Source organism: Apteryx rowi, unplaced genomic scaffold, assembly GCF_003343035.1.
Source record: "Apteryx rowi isolate R43461 unplaced genomic scaffold, aptRow1 scaffold_279, whole genome shotgun sequence".
Lineage (NCBI taxonomy): Eukaryota > Metazoa > Chordata > Aves > Apterygiformes > Apterygidae > Apteryx > Apteryx rowi.
In genome coordinates this window covers 107,807-124,170 of record NW_020449185.1, presented here as the reverse complement: position 1 = coordinate 124,170, position 16,364 = coordinate 107,807, and the positions used below count along the sequence as shown (strand labels likewise).

At 38.0% G+C, this 16,364-nt stretch overlaps 1 protein-coding gene across 1 annotated transcript in view; it reads left to right on the top strand.

The window, feature by feature from the left end:
• Positions 1-16,364, top strand: part of TM9SF3 (transmembrane 9 superfamily member 3) — a 43,665-nt gene that overhangs the window by 21,822 nt on the left and 5,479 nt on the right. The window contains exons 7-12 of the mRNA XM_026068696.1: positions 379-545; positions 3,256-3,350; positions 5,302-5,432; positions 14,181-14,320; positions 15,852-15,920; positions 16,015-16,161. Coding sequence (XP_025924481.1) covers positions 379-545; positions 3,256-3,350; positions 5,302-5,432; positions 14,181-14,320; positions 15,852-15,920; positions 16,015-16,161 — 749 coding nt within the window. The remainder of the gene's footprint in view (positions 1-378; positions 546-3,255; positions 3,351-5,301; positions 5,433-14,180; positions 14,321-15,851; positions 15,921-16,014; positions 16,162-16,364) is intronic.

Here is a 16,364-nt window from a genome sequence, read left to right as displayed (position 1 = left end):
GCTCCTAGGTTGCAACCTAGAATGCTGTCTGTGGTAGCTGCGCTGATGTTCGTATCCACACTTCAGTTAAATGAAACCCCTTCTGCTGAGTGTGCAATAAAAGTCTGTGTAAAACACAGTTTCCTAAGCCCTTCGGAGGACGTTAGGGATAGGGAGTGAGTCTAGTAGATTTTGGTACATAATGCATTCAGGTAGCAATTTTTATTGTCTTAGTAAGCATCTGAAGAGCAAACTTTTCTCCTAGATTGCTGCATTCGAAGACATGCTTACCCTTGAAGTTACTTTACTAAATCAAATCTTTAATTTATGCCTAGCATGTGTATTTCTGTCATTAATTGTGGTGACTAGACCTAAAACTTTTTTTGTTGTTGTTCCTAGGACAGAGATCTAGGTGATGAGTACGGGTGGAAGCAGGTCCATGGAGATGTTTTTAGACCATCCAGTCATCCTTTAATATTTTCATCGCTTATTGGTTCTGGTTGTCAAATTTTTGCTGTGTCTCTCATAGTCATTGTTGTTGCGATGATAGAGGATTTATACACAGAGTAAGTGTGATTGTGCCATGTCTTCCACATATAAATACATAAATGAACTAAATCATTACAAAACTGAATGTTCTAACTGTGGTCTGAAAAATTGTGTTTGAGAGTCTACAATCAGATGTAGTATTTAAAGAAGTTTTTTTTTCTAAATTGTAATGAAATTTTGTCCTACTATTACCATGTGACTGTCTCCTTTAAACTTGCATTTTTTTTTATTCCTTGCTTTTTACATGATATATTAAGAAATTGTGGTTTGTTTTTCTGCAGCATTGCTGGTGGATTATGTGGGAAATAAAGAAGTGTTAAAAGGCACAGATTTCACTCCTGGTTTCATATGGAGTGACAAGATCTTACCATTTCTGACCTTTCCCCTGCCCTCCCCCCCATCCTGTAAAGACTTCAGTGTGAGTTTAGTATGTCGTGAATAGTCCTGTTCACTGCTTCCAATGCATTTAAGTCAAGTTTATCTATGCATCTTCTCAGGATTGGGGACTTTATGTTCTTTAGAATAGACACTCCCCAGCAGGTGTTGCACTAAAACCTCTAGCAGTAGTTGGGCTGTAGCCCTGACTGAAGAGAATTAATTTAAAGCAAACAAATGGTATTCTAGTTTAAATATAACCCACAACCCACCATTCCTTACCTTTTATCTCTCTCTTTTTGAGACTTTGGTCTTCTGGAGGAAAAATGAACTTCCCCTATTTCTGTAGTGACGATATTTTGGGTACTGTAACAAGTAATTTTATAAGTGCTTAGTTCTAAGCAATGACTAAAATGCCAAATCTGCATTCTGTTTTCACTTTCCCTTGTGTATCCTGTAATTCTATGGATTTTAGCAGGTTGCAGTACTCGTGGCCTGCCACTAGAGAGAACTCTTGCTTTTGAATTTAACTGTCCTGTAGTGCAGTGGATCTAAAAATCCACTCGGTGGTACCAATATCATGGTATACTTTCACTTGTCGTATGGTGGTGTTTCCCTCCTCCCTCCCTCCAGTGTTTACATTTCTGGAGAGACTTATATACATGTTTCTAGTTGGACAGCATGTCAGCTCTTTAAGGTACGGACTGAAACTATTTCAGAATGTTTGCACACTGCAGCGCAGCTATAAGTTCATAACAGCAATTGTAAAATATGTCAGAACAGTGCTTTTAAAATGCGTGCTGTGGCCTTTATTGCAATAGAACTTTATATTACTCTCAAATTGAGTTTAATTCTGGGTACGCAACTGAACAGTTGACCAAATCTAGTACAGAAAATTCTTATGTTGAGGAAAATAAAGAGGAGTGAAGAAGATTGTAAGCCAGAATTGTCAGAGTCATCATCCATCAGTGTTCTTCAGTCCTGTAAAACTCTTAAGGACCACAGAGCTGACATCAAGTAAAAGTCTCTCAGTGACATTTGATCATGGCAGCTGTTAATTTATTCATGTTGGGTTGTGTTTTGAGAACATTTCCCTTTAGAACATTTGGAACATAATTGAGTAAGCTTGAGAATAAGACATTTTGAGATCATTTCAAATTAGCATCTGCTGGTCATGTTACAAATAACCTGTATCACTTCAGACTCTGTGTAGTCTTGTAGGTTTTTTATATATGCTTCTAAATTGGCTCAAATGAAGAGGGCTATTAAAGTTTGGTTTCTATCTAACAAGCGGCTTTCTAAAACAGAAGTATTGCTTATTTTTAATAAACAAATGTTAGCATGCTGATACTTTAGTGTGTGTGTGTGGGAGACCAACAGGCATATTTGCTTAATTCAGGCCTTTCGGTCATGGAAGCCAGTTTATACCAAAGACAACTGCTTTAAGTAGGGCAGGCATCCAGTGTTTGTCCATCAAAAGTCAAAATGCCAAGAGCCCAGAATCTCTCAGAGCAATTGATTTAGAGAGAGTTCAGCAAACTGGCTGAAATCCTTATATTGCATACAGCTACAGAAGAGTCAGTTGTATTGAAGGGGAAGTGGGGAAGCAGCTCTATTCATGAGCAACATTTATATCTTGCTATTATTAGATATGGATTAAAAATGTATTTTGGGATTGCTTTTATGATTTAAAATTATTAGCTTTGCCTATGAATTTTCAGAAAATACTCCAAGATGAATACTCCTATATTTAATGAGGTGATAATTTAAAAATGACCAGACTCTTATGATTTGACTCCTCTACCCTGATTTGTAGCTTCATTATAGCAATTATAGTATCTAAATCAGGTTTTCTAATCTCCTGTAAGAGGAACACTTCATCTTAAAAGTTAATTTCTGAGAGACGGCAGAAACATCATTCACAATCCTAGTATATTTTTGTTAATATTGGCCTCTGTTTGCCTAAGAGTACCTTTTATCTGCGATAGTTGAGTCTTATGCTTAATGTGTGTCAATTAAATAGTTCAGTTCTTACACAAGGTACACACATGCAAATGTCAGAATATTTTGGTCAAAGGTGATATCTTGTGCCTAATTCCACTGAATATAAATGCACATTAGGAAAGAATGTAGTATGTCAGAACTCTTTTTTTGTCCAGATTGAATTAGACTTGGAATAAAAACAATTCTCATTCTTATGCAGATGTTAAAATTTAAACTCTGTTTCTCTTTAATTTTTACATTAGCTAAAATTATTAAATGACTGCTGCTAACTTTGCACATTTTACTRCAATCTTTTACTTTTATGCTGTTCACTTTTCTATTTTATTTACAAAAAATCACTTTTTGTAGGAGAGGATCAATGCTTAGTACAGCTATATTTGTTTATGCTGCAACATCCCCAGTGAATGGATATTTTGGAGGAAGCCTTTATGCTAGACAAGGAGGTAAATTGTTTTTATGTTTCAGTGTTTTAATTATACTGTTAAGTGGAAAAGTTACTATTTTCTCATCTACACTACTGTAGAAGTGTCCTTATGGAGTCAGGACATCCAGATGGAATTAAATTCTTAATCAACATAAAATATTTTGAGTATATTTAACTGTCATGTTATTTCCTCTTCAGTATTGGCTGCATTTTCTAACTGAAGATAGCTGAAGTCTTTGGCTAATTTAAAAGTGATAAGAAGTAAAGAGCTATTAACAGTTGTATCCTTTAGGAACTGCATGTTATACTCTTGTATATAGTTATGTGTGTCTGATGACATACAGAGGGTCTAATAGACTCTCCCTGTTCTGTAGAATATGCTGTTAAACAGTTCATATCATCTGCTCCAGATGATTCCCACATGGTCCTCCTCTATAAGGATTAGGGGGGGGGGGGTTATTTTTACCAACACTAAAAGAAAGGGTCTGCAGTATCTACTAGGCCGTTAATCATGGATATCATGGATCGAGAAAACTGTTCATAGAATCTTTTTCAAAGAAGTTTATTCTCCTTTTCGTTGTGCACTCTGCTTTGTACTTACCAAATTAAAAATGAGCATCAGCAGAGAACAGAAGCCCAATAAAATGGGCATGAGGTATTTGGACAGGCTGTCTTCAAGTGCTCCCTACAGTGCATCTGAGTTACGACCGGTTACAGCCTTGCAGTTCCACAAGCTTCATCTATCCCCTGTGCTGCAATCAGGGAGCCATCAGTATCTGTCATCTTCTACAGTGCTTTAAGAAAATTAGTTTTGGTGAGCTTGCAAAGGAAAATKTGTGTCCTTTTAACAAGAAATATCGATTAGTATTCAGTCCCTGTGGCAGAGTTTGGAGGTCAGGCATCTCTTTTTTTGTGGCTTGTGTATCAACTCATGTAAAGTGATTTGTAGAAATACAAATCTAGGTAACTTGGAGTTACTGATCTAAAAATGTCGTACCGCTTCAATGACCCTTGCTATATAGTTATGCCAATTTTGCATTTTGTCTACAGATCAAACATGCAATAAGCTCTGAATTGCTGCTTATGTGGCTCATGATAAAAAATATATATGATTGTCTTGAAAACATATGCTGGGTTTTCTGGCTGTTTTCTACTTAGGACATAAGCTGCATCTGCATTATATTTAAATAAATACAGTATTTAAGAGCTTAGAAAGTCAAGGCAATGCAGGTAGTGAAACACTTAAGATATTGTCCAAGAGGTTTTTTTTTTTTTTTCTTTTTTTTTTTCCTGAGCTACTTAGGGAGCTCTAGACATAATAAATGCTGCCTTATGTTGTTGTTCCCCTTACTGTCTGGGTTTTGGAAATCATTTTCCTTCTTCCTTTTCTGTTGTGTATTAAAAACTGTGGTATCATGCTTTATACCATATATAGCCATTTTCTTAAAGCATCCTGAAGGTATGGAGCCAGCTTAGTTTGGTCACGGTAACTGGGAGCAAGTGCTGCCTGAAAGCAGCTGTAGTGCCGAGCTGGCCCGGGGAGCAGCACAGAGCTCTCATGCAGTGCTGCCGTGATAACGGGCTGTGAGCAGGCACTGCACAGAGCTCGCTCTTGTACCTCTGTCAGTGCTAATCCGCAGCCTAGATACGTGCTCAGGTTTTGTTCCCATGTTTCCTTCATCAGCTAGTCAGCATATGCTGTTGCTTGGGCCAGAACCTGCTCGCACTATATCCCCTTTCCTTGTCTTCTCCTCTGGCCAAATAAATTGCTCARTGTCCTGCATCCTGTGAATTTCCAGGAGCCAAATAAAACTCTTAGTTGACTCTCGTATGTGTGTAGTATGTTCTTACTCATCTCTTCCCTTTTCGGAGGAAAAGAAACCAAACGCAAATTCTGGAGAACTTGCTGGTAACTTCTGAACAAAATACCGCCCATCTTATCAGTTGTATTGGAATGTCCTTTTTTACAGGAAGGCGATGGATAAAGCAGATGTTCATTGGGGCTTTCCTTATTCCAGCAAAGGTGTGTGGCACTGCCTTCTTCATTAACTTCATTGCCATCTATTATCACGCTTCAAGAGCTATACCCTTTGGAACAATGGTGAGTCATTTTAATGGAGAATTTAGACAGCATTGCAGACACAGGAAAACTACCTTTTAATCTAAATACAATTGTGAGTCATAGCTTCAGTTTCCTAGTTAGAAGACTATTCTGGTGGGATTTTCAGGTGCTTTAAGCAAGATTTGTTTTACTCACAGTAACAACAGCTGCTGGATGCCGACAGCAGTCTTCTCTCTTCTTAAAATGGCACTTCTGCTGTGTATTCAAGCCTCATGTTATAACAACCTTAAGAATAAAATGGGAAGTTAGCAACTTTAGTTTTCTTCTGAATGGCCAATGCAAACTGGTTGTAAGCTAAAATGCAGTACAGAAGCAATCCAGTCRAAAGCCACTTCCAAATCATTGCAGTTAAGTAGTAAAAATTAAAATTAACAAAATCAGCCAACAGTTTGAGATGAGAAGCCTTGAGCAGTTCTGGCCTTAGAAAAAGGAATCACTCTTTTCACATTCTGAAGTGATGTTTAGTGTCTGGTTATAGTCTTCTGCCTGTGCTTTAACCATGTCACTTGAAGAATGCTGGTTGGATTACTTCCTTAATTAATCAAAATGACTTTTCCTGTATCTCATGGCTTTTGTTAGAATTTTGTTTGCTTTCCTGGCCCTTTCAAGCAAGCTCAAGTAACCCTGTGAATATAATTTAGGAAATAACTGCTTGGCCCTCAGATAAAGTTTCTGTTTGACCTTATAAGAGATAGTATTTGTGAGAGCAAAATTTTTTTTGAAAGTATTCGTGAAACTGCCCTTTTTTGTGATTTTATTCAGTAGCACTGCTAACTTAAATGAGAGAGAGAGAGAGAGGTTTCATATTAAAGGAAGGCTTGTTTTCTCTGCAATACCTGTAGTAAATCTTGAGATTTAATTCTTTTGTAGCCCCCCTCTTTGCATGCAGGTTTTTATGACATGTTAAATCATTCAGTCTCTTCAGAGATACTTGAGAAGTCTTGTATTTCTGCTTAGTTTAAATCTACTACAAAATGAAGCTTGGTATCACAACATCTGTCTTATGAATTTTAATATTAGGGATATAATCAAAATCAGTATGTGACTGAAAATATTTAAAAACACATTGTTAATGAATGTGGTAGAAATCACAGAAGATAATAGAAAAGAAATCACTTGATATGTACATTGCTGATTATAGTCACCTCCCTGTTATTAGTATTTTCAGTGCTCACCTAAATACCACTTTTTACATTGAATTATAAGACCACTAAATATAGTATCAAGTCAAACATGTTTATAAACTGGTCACTTAATTTTTGTGGTTCTCTTCTTCAAGAAGTTAGACTGAAATTCAAACTTCGGCTCTGTCTGTATTAATCAGTCTTTGCCCAATAGGAATATTGTATTAGTTTTTCTTTCCTAAGCTAGTGACCATATACAATACTGTCAGAAAGGTTTACGACATTAATCTCTGACATGTGTAAAGAGGCTCTGTTTTACTGCTGAGCAAGCATTTATGATATCACATTTCTTTCTTGTATTCCCATGTGGAGTTCAGGAATGCTGACGGAAGGGAATTTCACCTGTATTGAAATTTGTCTTGTAATTCTGTTCAACTAATTTGTATTTTAAGATCATGGAAACATGTATGTACAAAAGCAAATGAGCATATAAATCTTCAAGGGTCACTTAATCGGGGTRTTAGGACTCTTTATTCACAGTGATTTTAATGTTCTCAGGGTTTTATGAATGTGTTTGAATCATTATGACTGTGGTAATAAACCTTCAGTGGAGTTAACAGACTTGTAGTAGGAGCAGGCTGTGGATAGGAAACTTCATCAGAATAATCAACGCTTTAATGAATTCTAATCAATTAATGAAGCTGGTTTGTAGAAGGAAACGAGAATTGTTTGAAACTTAACCATGTTGTGCTTAATGTCCCTGAGAAGCCCTCTATCTTTATGTAGAAGACTGTCTCTTTGTGTTTATCCACCCTTGTTTCCAATGTAGAGAAGCCTCCAGAATTCTCTAGTGCAAACTTGCTGCTGCTTTCTTGGGGAAATAAGATCTCTGCCATCTGAATACACCAGAACTCAGAGATGACTTCCTTTACCCTGGAATGTCTGGAAACACTCTCCTTGATTTAAATTGCTAGCAAGAATTACCACTTATTCTTGAGTCATGTAAATCTGGAAAAAGCAGAAACTGAGCTGCTGAGAAGAATCACTGAGCAGAAAGGTTGCTAAGAGACTATGCTTAAATATGGCATCCATACTTTGCCCAATTCGCATACCCAATTTCCAGTGAACCACTAGGCTCAGTCTCCCTTCTGTGTCTTCGTTCTTCCCTCCAGAGAGGTTTTCTGTTGAATTTGGGAAGGGCACGGTCACAGGGAAGACATCCAAACTAACATGCAATTGCTGCACCTTTGATCTGCCTGTCATCTGCTCTTCAGCACTGGGTGTTTAAATGCTCAAACTGATTGGGCCCTTCAGGACCATCATATACCTCACTGTCACTTCAGTCTGTTTTGAATTTCAAAGCTTCTTTCACCTTGTCCATCTCATTCCTGATGTCTGGGATCTCACTGGAGCTGTGGCAGCAGGGACAGGGAAGATAGTTTAGTTTGTGTCTCTAATCATTCTTCAGCCTTGTGGCTCTGCCTTTAGCCCTTTTGGATTTACATGCAAGTCCTCTGCCTACAATGTGACAAGCCTTATGTAGCGAAATACATGGTAAGCCTGAACAAGGGCTTAATATCTTCCCTGGGATATTTTTCAGCTGCCCTTCCCTTCAAAATGTAATAATGAATGTGACAGATTTTACTCAAATATGAGAGCTTTTTAAAACTTAATGGTTTAAAGCTTTCAACCACAGTGCTTAATTTCACCTAAGCATATGAAGGAGATATAAAAGTCTGATTTCCCCATCATCTCTTCATCTTCATAGAAATGCAATGGGTGCTGTTTGATTCTTTGCTCTTTTGGAGCCCGAATTTGTTAGTTTTGGTTTTTTATTTATTATGTCCTCTTACCAGTGAACATAGAGTTCTTCTGAAGGTGTAGTACACATTGGCTTACCTTTTGCTATTTTAAGTCAGACTTTTCGGTATTATGTTCGGTATTATGATATTACCTATTATGTTTGTATTCTGTTGAGTTTGAATTATAAGCAGCAAATGGAGCATGGAACAGTTGTAAAAAGAATTTCAAATGATGGCAAGTAAAGTGAGCTGGCTGCACACCTTCAGGAGTGTTGTAGTGGTTCAATGCAAAAAATGCTTATTAAGTAATGCAGTGTTTCTGCGGAGTAGAGCACAATTGAATTTAAAGAGACCATCTTAATTCTGGTATTTTGCAACTTATGACTGCTTATGTTGTTCTGTGCATAATACATACCTTAAGGATTTCCATTAAGACTTACCTTAGTATGGCTAATGTTATATTCTAATTGCAGAATCTAAGCAGCTTGTATTAAACTGCTTAAAACMTACCATTTCTATTTTGTTTGAACAGTGAGTTCTTGTGCTAATATTTCCAGTATGCATTTTTAGTGATTTCATTAAATAGGGTTATGCGCATCTAATTTCTCTTCAGATCAAGACCTTAGTGTTTGCATCCATTATACCTTGTCTAAGTTTAAAAAAAAAAAAAAAAAAAGGTGGTGTTCACTCCAACAGATAGCTTAATTCAGACTGCAGCCATCCCCAATGGCTGCAAGTTGACAGGAGTATGGGCTACCACTGAAAAACGTAGCAGCACAGGTTTTCATGCAGTGAGCTGGATCAGGAAGTGATCTGGCTGAAGTATACCTGGCCAAAAAAGAAAAAAAATCTATATATACTTTCAGCAGAGTGCTTCCTTGGGTTGCTTGAAAGTGATTGAGACCTTTGTCAAAAACCTTGCTTATCCAGAAGTAGACATATTTTAACTCTTCTGGCTAAATTTTCAGCAGTTCAACTTATTTCTCAAAGCAGCACCATAGATTGGCAATTTAATTGTAATGATATAAATAACACTTTATTTTGAAGCTTTGTGTTCTTTTCTTGTTCTGTGTGATGTTCGAACAGATTAAGTGTGTGAAGGTGTTTCACTGTACAGATTCAGTACCCTCTATATTGGAGAGCCTCATGCTGTCTGAGGGTGCAGTTTTGGTAGCTGACAGGAAAGATCAAGCTTCTGCTGCTGTTTTGACAGTTAATTTTTATTGCATTTCTACCTTGTGCATTAAGCAGTCAAGGCACTGCAGCCTGCCAGTAGCTGTTTAATATTAGATATGCTCATAAAAATTTTAATTATCACCTTTGAATGAAGTTTAATCTACAGTTGTCAGCAAATGTGAAACACATGGTGGTAGAACATAAATTATATCCCTCTCAACAATGTTTCCTTTCAAATAAGGAAARCTGCATTCTACATGTTCAGTCAAGGGCAATAGAATATTCTTTTCTCCTCAAAAAAAGRGCTAGAAAGAATGCAGGCTTGGTGGGAGAGATGATCTGTCCTGTGGCAACTGAAATTGCAAACTAAATCAGATGTTCATGTGTAAATGTGATATTTCAGAATATTGTAGTATGTACTATATGATATTGATTCTGGAGCATGTTTGCATGATGAAAAACTGGATTTGCAGATRTAGATTTGCCTGTGTTTTTGTAAATTCGTCTTCTCTAAATTGATAGTTAAAACTGTTCTCTGAATTTCTTTTGGGTGATGTTACAGTAATAATTCTCTTAAAAGGCTTGCTAGGATCTAATTCTGATATCTCTACTGGTAATGCAGAAGCTGTTACTGTTCAGACGATACTGAAGTCAGGCAGCTTTTTTTGAGTATGTTACTGGTGACCTCTAAGTGGAGGTCCATGAGAAGTGCCTGATGCCATCCTGGAGCTTCTGTGCAAGAGCAGAGCACAAGTCTGTTGATCCTGTCTTCATTTCCTCTTACCGTCTGTGATGGTGATATGGAGGCCAGTATGTGCCTGAGATACTTCTTTTACCACTGTAATGTCATTCTTTGAAACCTGTAGGCAGAAATCTCCCAACTTCATCCCTTCTTTTAATTAAGATGTGTGCCCTAGTGTCCTGTGTTTGCTTCAAATTGAGTTTAAACTCTCTAGGTTTAAACATCGCCCAGCCTGTATCATCACTGCGATCACCCCTGTGATCTGTGACAAGAGGTGATACCTGTTCAGTTTGGGAGAAAGTGGTGTCTTCTGCTCAGATCCTTTGCTTTAAGGACTCTGAAAATAAGAAGAACATGGCTGAAATGGCACAAGCTAGAAAAGCCAGTCRCCTCCACCTTGCATCCAGAGAAAACTACTGCTGCCAAGAATGGAAAAAAATAATTTTCAGCATGCATCAGTCTGAACAAGTAGACTTACTTGGGGTCAGACAGTAAGTTGAGAGCAGGAAAGAAGACACTATTAATGTCAGCACAGTGTGTGCTGATTCTGACCAGCACCAGTCGTGTCGCTTGGCCTACTGAGAGCGGCCAGCTATTCCAGGAGACAGAACATTCATGTCTCTCGGCTTGGACAGTGTATCAGAGGCAGGTGGAAGTGGGAGGCATTCCTGAGCCTGCAATATGGTCTCTCCTTGCTCATTTAGTTGGGCTTCTCATTGCACTGCAAAAATCATCTCAGGTAATTTGTAGACTCTTGAATGGCTCCAGGAAAAAAAAAAAAGAAAAACACATTCCTGTTCCAGCTGCCTTTGGAAGGTAGCACAGCATTAAGACAGGTGGCACATTTTTTAACAATGTGTTGCCTTTACCTAATGTTACTTATTAGATTTTGCCTAAGATTCTAGCGGTTCTGGCTGAGACCAGTTTATTTTTTAGCCAGATGGTTAAAAGAATGGAAGATCTTACAGCATCATCAGTCATGGCTTGGCTGATCTGATAATGAAATCACAAGTGTGCAGGTTTTTTGATGGATGCTAGTGACAGACATACTGGGGACAGGTTGGCATTACTTACTGAGGCCATTATTCAAGGAACCTTGGTCTGTCTCAGCATATTTTATACAGATAAACATTTTAGAATTCAAAGCTGTTGGTGGGTCAGTCTCCCAGATGACACAACAGCTATGCTCTGCAGAAGCAAGTGGGGCCTACTCCTTGTGTGCCTGATTTGAAGCCATTCATCTCTGCATTTGGTGTCACTAGAATGAGATGATACTGCCTGCCTTTGCCTGCCTTTCCTCATCTAGGAGTTTGCTGTCTAATCAGTAAGTAGCACTGGATGATCCTTGTGTGGTTCCTTGTCTGAGGCTATATCCCCTCCATGAGGATTTTCCATGATGGACTTGTTTTGCAAGGTAGACAATTATGAAATTACAGATTTTGTTCCAGGTGAGCTCAGACTCTGAGGCTGTTGCTAGACACTTCCTTTCTGCAGTAAAGCAGTGAATTCACTATCACTCTACCTAATCCGAGGTAATTTCTGAGATCAAGAAATGAAGCCACAAACATCATGACGACTCTGCACTATAACTGTTGGGTGTGGATGAGTAGCAGGGATGCCCTTTCACACTGATCTCCCCATTTCAGCCAGCTTTGAAACCTGCCTACAAGAGCCTGACTGAGACTGTGGACAGGGATGGCCCATGACACCCAGAAATCCTTGTACAGTTAGGAAGCAGCTCCAACAAAGCAAGCTGTTCTTTCAAATAGAAATGGCTTTCAATATGGTCAGGCCCAAAGTTCTTTTGATCCTGCCCAGGCCTTGATTCTTGAACATCTTTTCTACCCACTGCACCTTGAACAAGCTGGGAACTGCTTAAGTCTATTTAGGAGGATTTCAGTTTGTTATTTGCCTTCGTGGTGATGCTTCTTATCTCGTCCTGTGATGTTGAAGGATTTTTAAAGGATTTTAATAAATGTGGGACTCAAGATGCTGTTCTTTGGTGTTTCAGATACTTTTTTGCATTTTACTCTGAAAATTCTTACCTGCTCATTCTTTTATCCAAGTTGAGCAGCTTTCAAGAGCAAAGTAGCTGAACCTGCATCCATTAAGCGAGAGCTAAGTAGTTATACACTTCCTCTGAAAATCATTCTTAGGTGACCTCAAAGTCCTCCCTAAACCACTCTGCTTGCTTACCAGTGTTTTTCCTGTACTGGAAGAAAATAGATGGGAGATACTAAATGTGTAGCGAGCTCTGCTTTATTAGTGTTGTCAGATGTAAAAACTACTTAGTGTTGTTTTATTTACAGCTGAAGCTTCAAGTTTTAGTGGCTTATGGTATTAATGCTTAATTAATCTCCTCTTAAAGAACTGTAAAGCAGTTTGGACAGTGCTTCTGCTTGTTGCCCATCTACTTGGTGTATCTCTTCTGTGAAGAAGTATCAACACTTGCTCCATCCAACCCCAGGCAACATTTTTCATCCACATCTGACCCAAGCTAGTAATGGTGTGTAAGTCAGTAATAGACTCACTTTTGTCAGATGTTGCCTTAAACTTGTGTAATAGACTTGATGCCAGATTTCTATCAAGCTAATGTAGTGCAACTCCTTTTCCCATAAAGCCTAGGGGTTCTTGCTTGTCAGCTGCCTGCAGTAGGTTTCCATAGATATAATGTATGTGAAGAGCCTTCATTTATCATGGAGTAACTGTTTCTTATACATGTCAGTATGGTCCTCTCTCCCTTGTTTTGGATTAATCTGCTGCCGTGGGCCTTGTGTCATGATGGGATGAAAGAGGAATGTAGCAGCTTTGTCCTTGCTCAGGAGGTGCAGGGGCAAGGTATGGGACATGCGCAGAGCCTCAGGCAACAGTGCTCTTTAAAAGGCCGTTTTTCATATGTTTGTATAGGGAGGTTCACACTGTCAACATTCAGAGCAGTTATGGTTATTGCATTACAGGAAATTGTTCGGTCTTTAATTATCAATATCAAAAATGTATCAAGCTGTGTAGTGCTCATTCATTTTTGTCAAAGATTTACCAGTAGAGAACATCTTGCTAAACACTTAAAATTTCCTATTTTGGAAGATAAGAATGTATTGCCTTCCATGAACAGCGAAAGTAGTACTACATGCATGTATTGCATGAAAGATGATTGATGGTAAAGTTTTTTGGAGGGTGCTCCACCGGGAAGAGCTCGAATGTGGGTCCGAGTTGGCTGCATTGTGCATAAACCTAATCTGTATGTTTRAATAGGGTCACTGTGCTTGTAAACTGAGTATCCGTGCATGCCCATTTGTGTCTTTGGCATCTGTGTTCTTAATTATCTAGTTTGTGGGTAGTTGAGAAACTTAAGCCCAAAGTTTTGATTTGTAGCATTCTGACACGGCTTCAAAATTCTTGTTTGGGTTCCTTTTTTTGGATGGCCTTACTGGATTAAGAATTTTGTAGCCAGTAGTATTTGTGATATTTTTGTATGTAATGGGCTAACAGCTAGATGTTAATTCCCAGGGATAACATACTCTGCAAAACTTGAGGAGAAACCAACAAAATGCTCTGTAATGAAGCAACATGAAGAATTCCATTTCATGTCTTTGCAATAAATCAAGTATASCGATTAGAAGAAAACAGTAAAAAAAATTTGTGATACTTCTGTTCTCTGAATTGATRCAAGAAAATGCTCTATCCTATATTAAAACTTTTTTCTAATATTTATTAATAAGTTTCTCAGGAACTAAATACTTCTCTTGATAAAGTAGGTGCATATTGTCTAATGCTTCATAATGAGGAGTATGGTTCTACAGTGATTGCTACTAAGCACTAATGTATATGGGGTGGGTTGGTCATATCCTTTTCTGTCTTCTCATCCCCATTTTTTAATTTACAGGTGGCAGTGTGCTGTATCTGCTTCTTTGTTATTCTTCCATTGAACCTGGTTGGCACGATTCTTGGCCGAAATTTGTCAGGACAGCCTAATTTTCCRTGTCGTGTCAATGCTGTTCCTCGTCCCATACCAGAGAAAAAATGGTAAAGACAAGTGCATATAAACTAGATGTATTCACTTCAGGATATTTAAAATGACTTTTCAGATGTGATCGCTAAAAGTTTTTTTTAGTGTAACCTTTAGGTTTAGATTGAATTTGTCTTTTTCTCTTGAATAAAAATACCAAGTACAATTAATGGTTAATAATTGTAGCAGCTTTTATAGTCCTGGATCACTAATTTACATTTGGCCTGAATTGCCGTTCAGTCTCTTATGCAAAAGGRATGGTCCCAACCCAGTTCCTGTATGGCTATCTTGAAATTAAACCTCTCCTCTTTAGTTAATGCCTCTGACAGATTTAGGATTGAATGTGCCTKGGAGGCAGAACTGTTCTGCTTAATGGTCTCCATGTTCAGGCTGAGACACATTTGCAGGGTGATGGGGGGGAGAAGTTTGCAATACTGTTTCCTCTTCTGCACCTTTTTGGATGGCACAGAGCCAAGTACACAGTTTGCATCATGAATAAGCCTTAATTATTTTTGAAGTGAGTGTATATGGATGCCTGGCCTAAGTAGGCTTAGCTTTTTGGAGTATTGCAAATGCAATCGCTTTTTCCTATTAATTTCATTCTGAGATGGAAGCAGCAAGCTATGGAAATAATATCCTCAGAGGATTTTTTTAATAGATTTTTCTTGCCTTCCCAGTTCAGAGGAATGGAACAGACTGGGTAAAGGGGGCACTGAAACATGTACACTCACAATATCCAGGAAGTACAGCACACTTAGTCTCTTGTTAGTGGCAGGTTGCGCAGCTGAGAAGCTAGGATTTGGTTTATAGTGKGGCCTGTATCATGGGAAACTGATGCTTTTTGCTGGATCAGGATGACAGATAAAAAGAAATAAGATACTTTTCATGAAGCTGAAATTACACACTGTCAACTTAGACAAGTCTCCCTGTAAATAATTAAAGAAGCTGCAAATTAAATCACTGCTAGCTAGATTTGGTATCATTGTGAGTACTACAAAGAGGTCACCTTTAGTAAGTAATAGTATCATCTACAGGTAGCTGAGTATTAATTTTTGGCCATGTGCTCATGATACACTGGCTCAGTATAGCACTAAAAATACACAGTGATTCTTAATTATATGACCATTACTCTCTAAATTTTTTTTTTTTTTTGCGCTATTAGATGTGTGGCCATCAACAGCATTGAGTTTTCACAGACCTCATTCAAGGCTGGTGAATGTTAAGGGATTTGATGGTTAGGCTCTTTTTGGAAAAGAGGGGATTACTTCTGTAACCTTTAAGGCTGGTTAGATTCATAACCTTATTTCTAGAAATGGGCGTGAACTTAGGTTTTGGTTTGGGTTCCCCAAGAATAACTTTTCCTCTCTGTACACCTGACATCTCTGGGAGAATTTTCTTTCTGACATACTGGTATGAGACAGAAAAGTTCTCATTGGCATGCCTTTTAGATATATTCTTGCTACATTAATTATCTGGTCTTTTTGTCTTAACATATGTTTATAAATGAAAGATTAAAATTGTCCCTAAACAAATCTTAATATCTTTCAGGTTCATGGAACCAGCTGTTATTGTTTGCCTAGGTGGAATCCTCCCTTTTGGATCGATTTTTATTGAAATGTGAGTTTGTCAGCTATTTGTGCAGTTAATTCAAACTGCTAATAATTTAAGTCTTATTACAATGTCATCTGCATATTTTGTTTATTCTCTTCAGGTATTTCATTTTTACTTCATTCTGGGCTTACAAGATCTACTATGTTTATGGCTTTATGATGTTGGTTCTGGTTATCCTCTGCATTGTGACAGTTTGCGTGACTATCGTTTGTACATATTTCCTGCTAAATGCAGAGGATTACAGGTGGTAAGTATTGTAATTTTTGCATAGTTAACCAGATCAGGAGTGTTTTCTATGAAAGTACTGGTTCTTCAGCCTAAATGGGTCTTTTCAAAGTGTCCCATGTCTTGATTTCAGCTCTAAGGGATAAAAGAAGGCAGAACTTGCTTACGCGTGCCTGGTTCTTCCTGGTTCTTGGATTCTTTCTATACAGGAGCTGTGCATGTGTG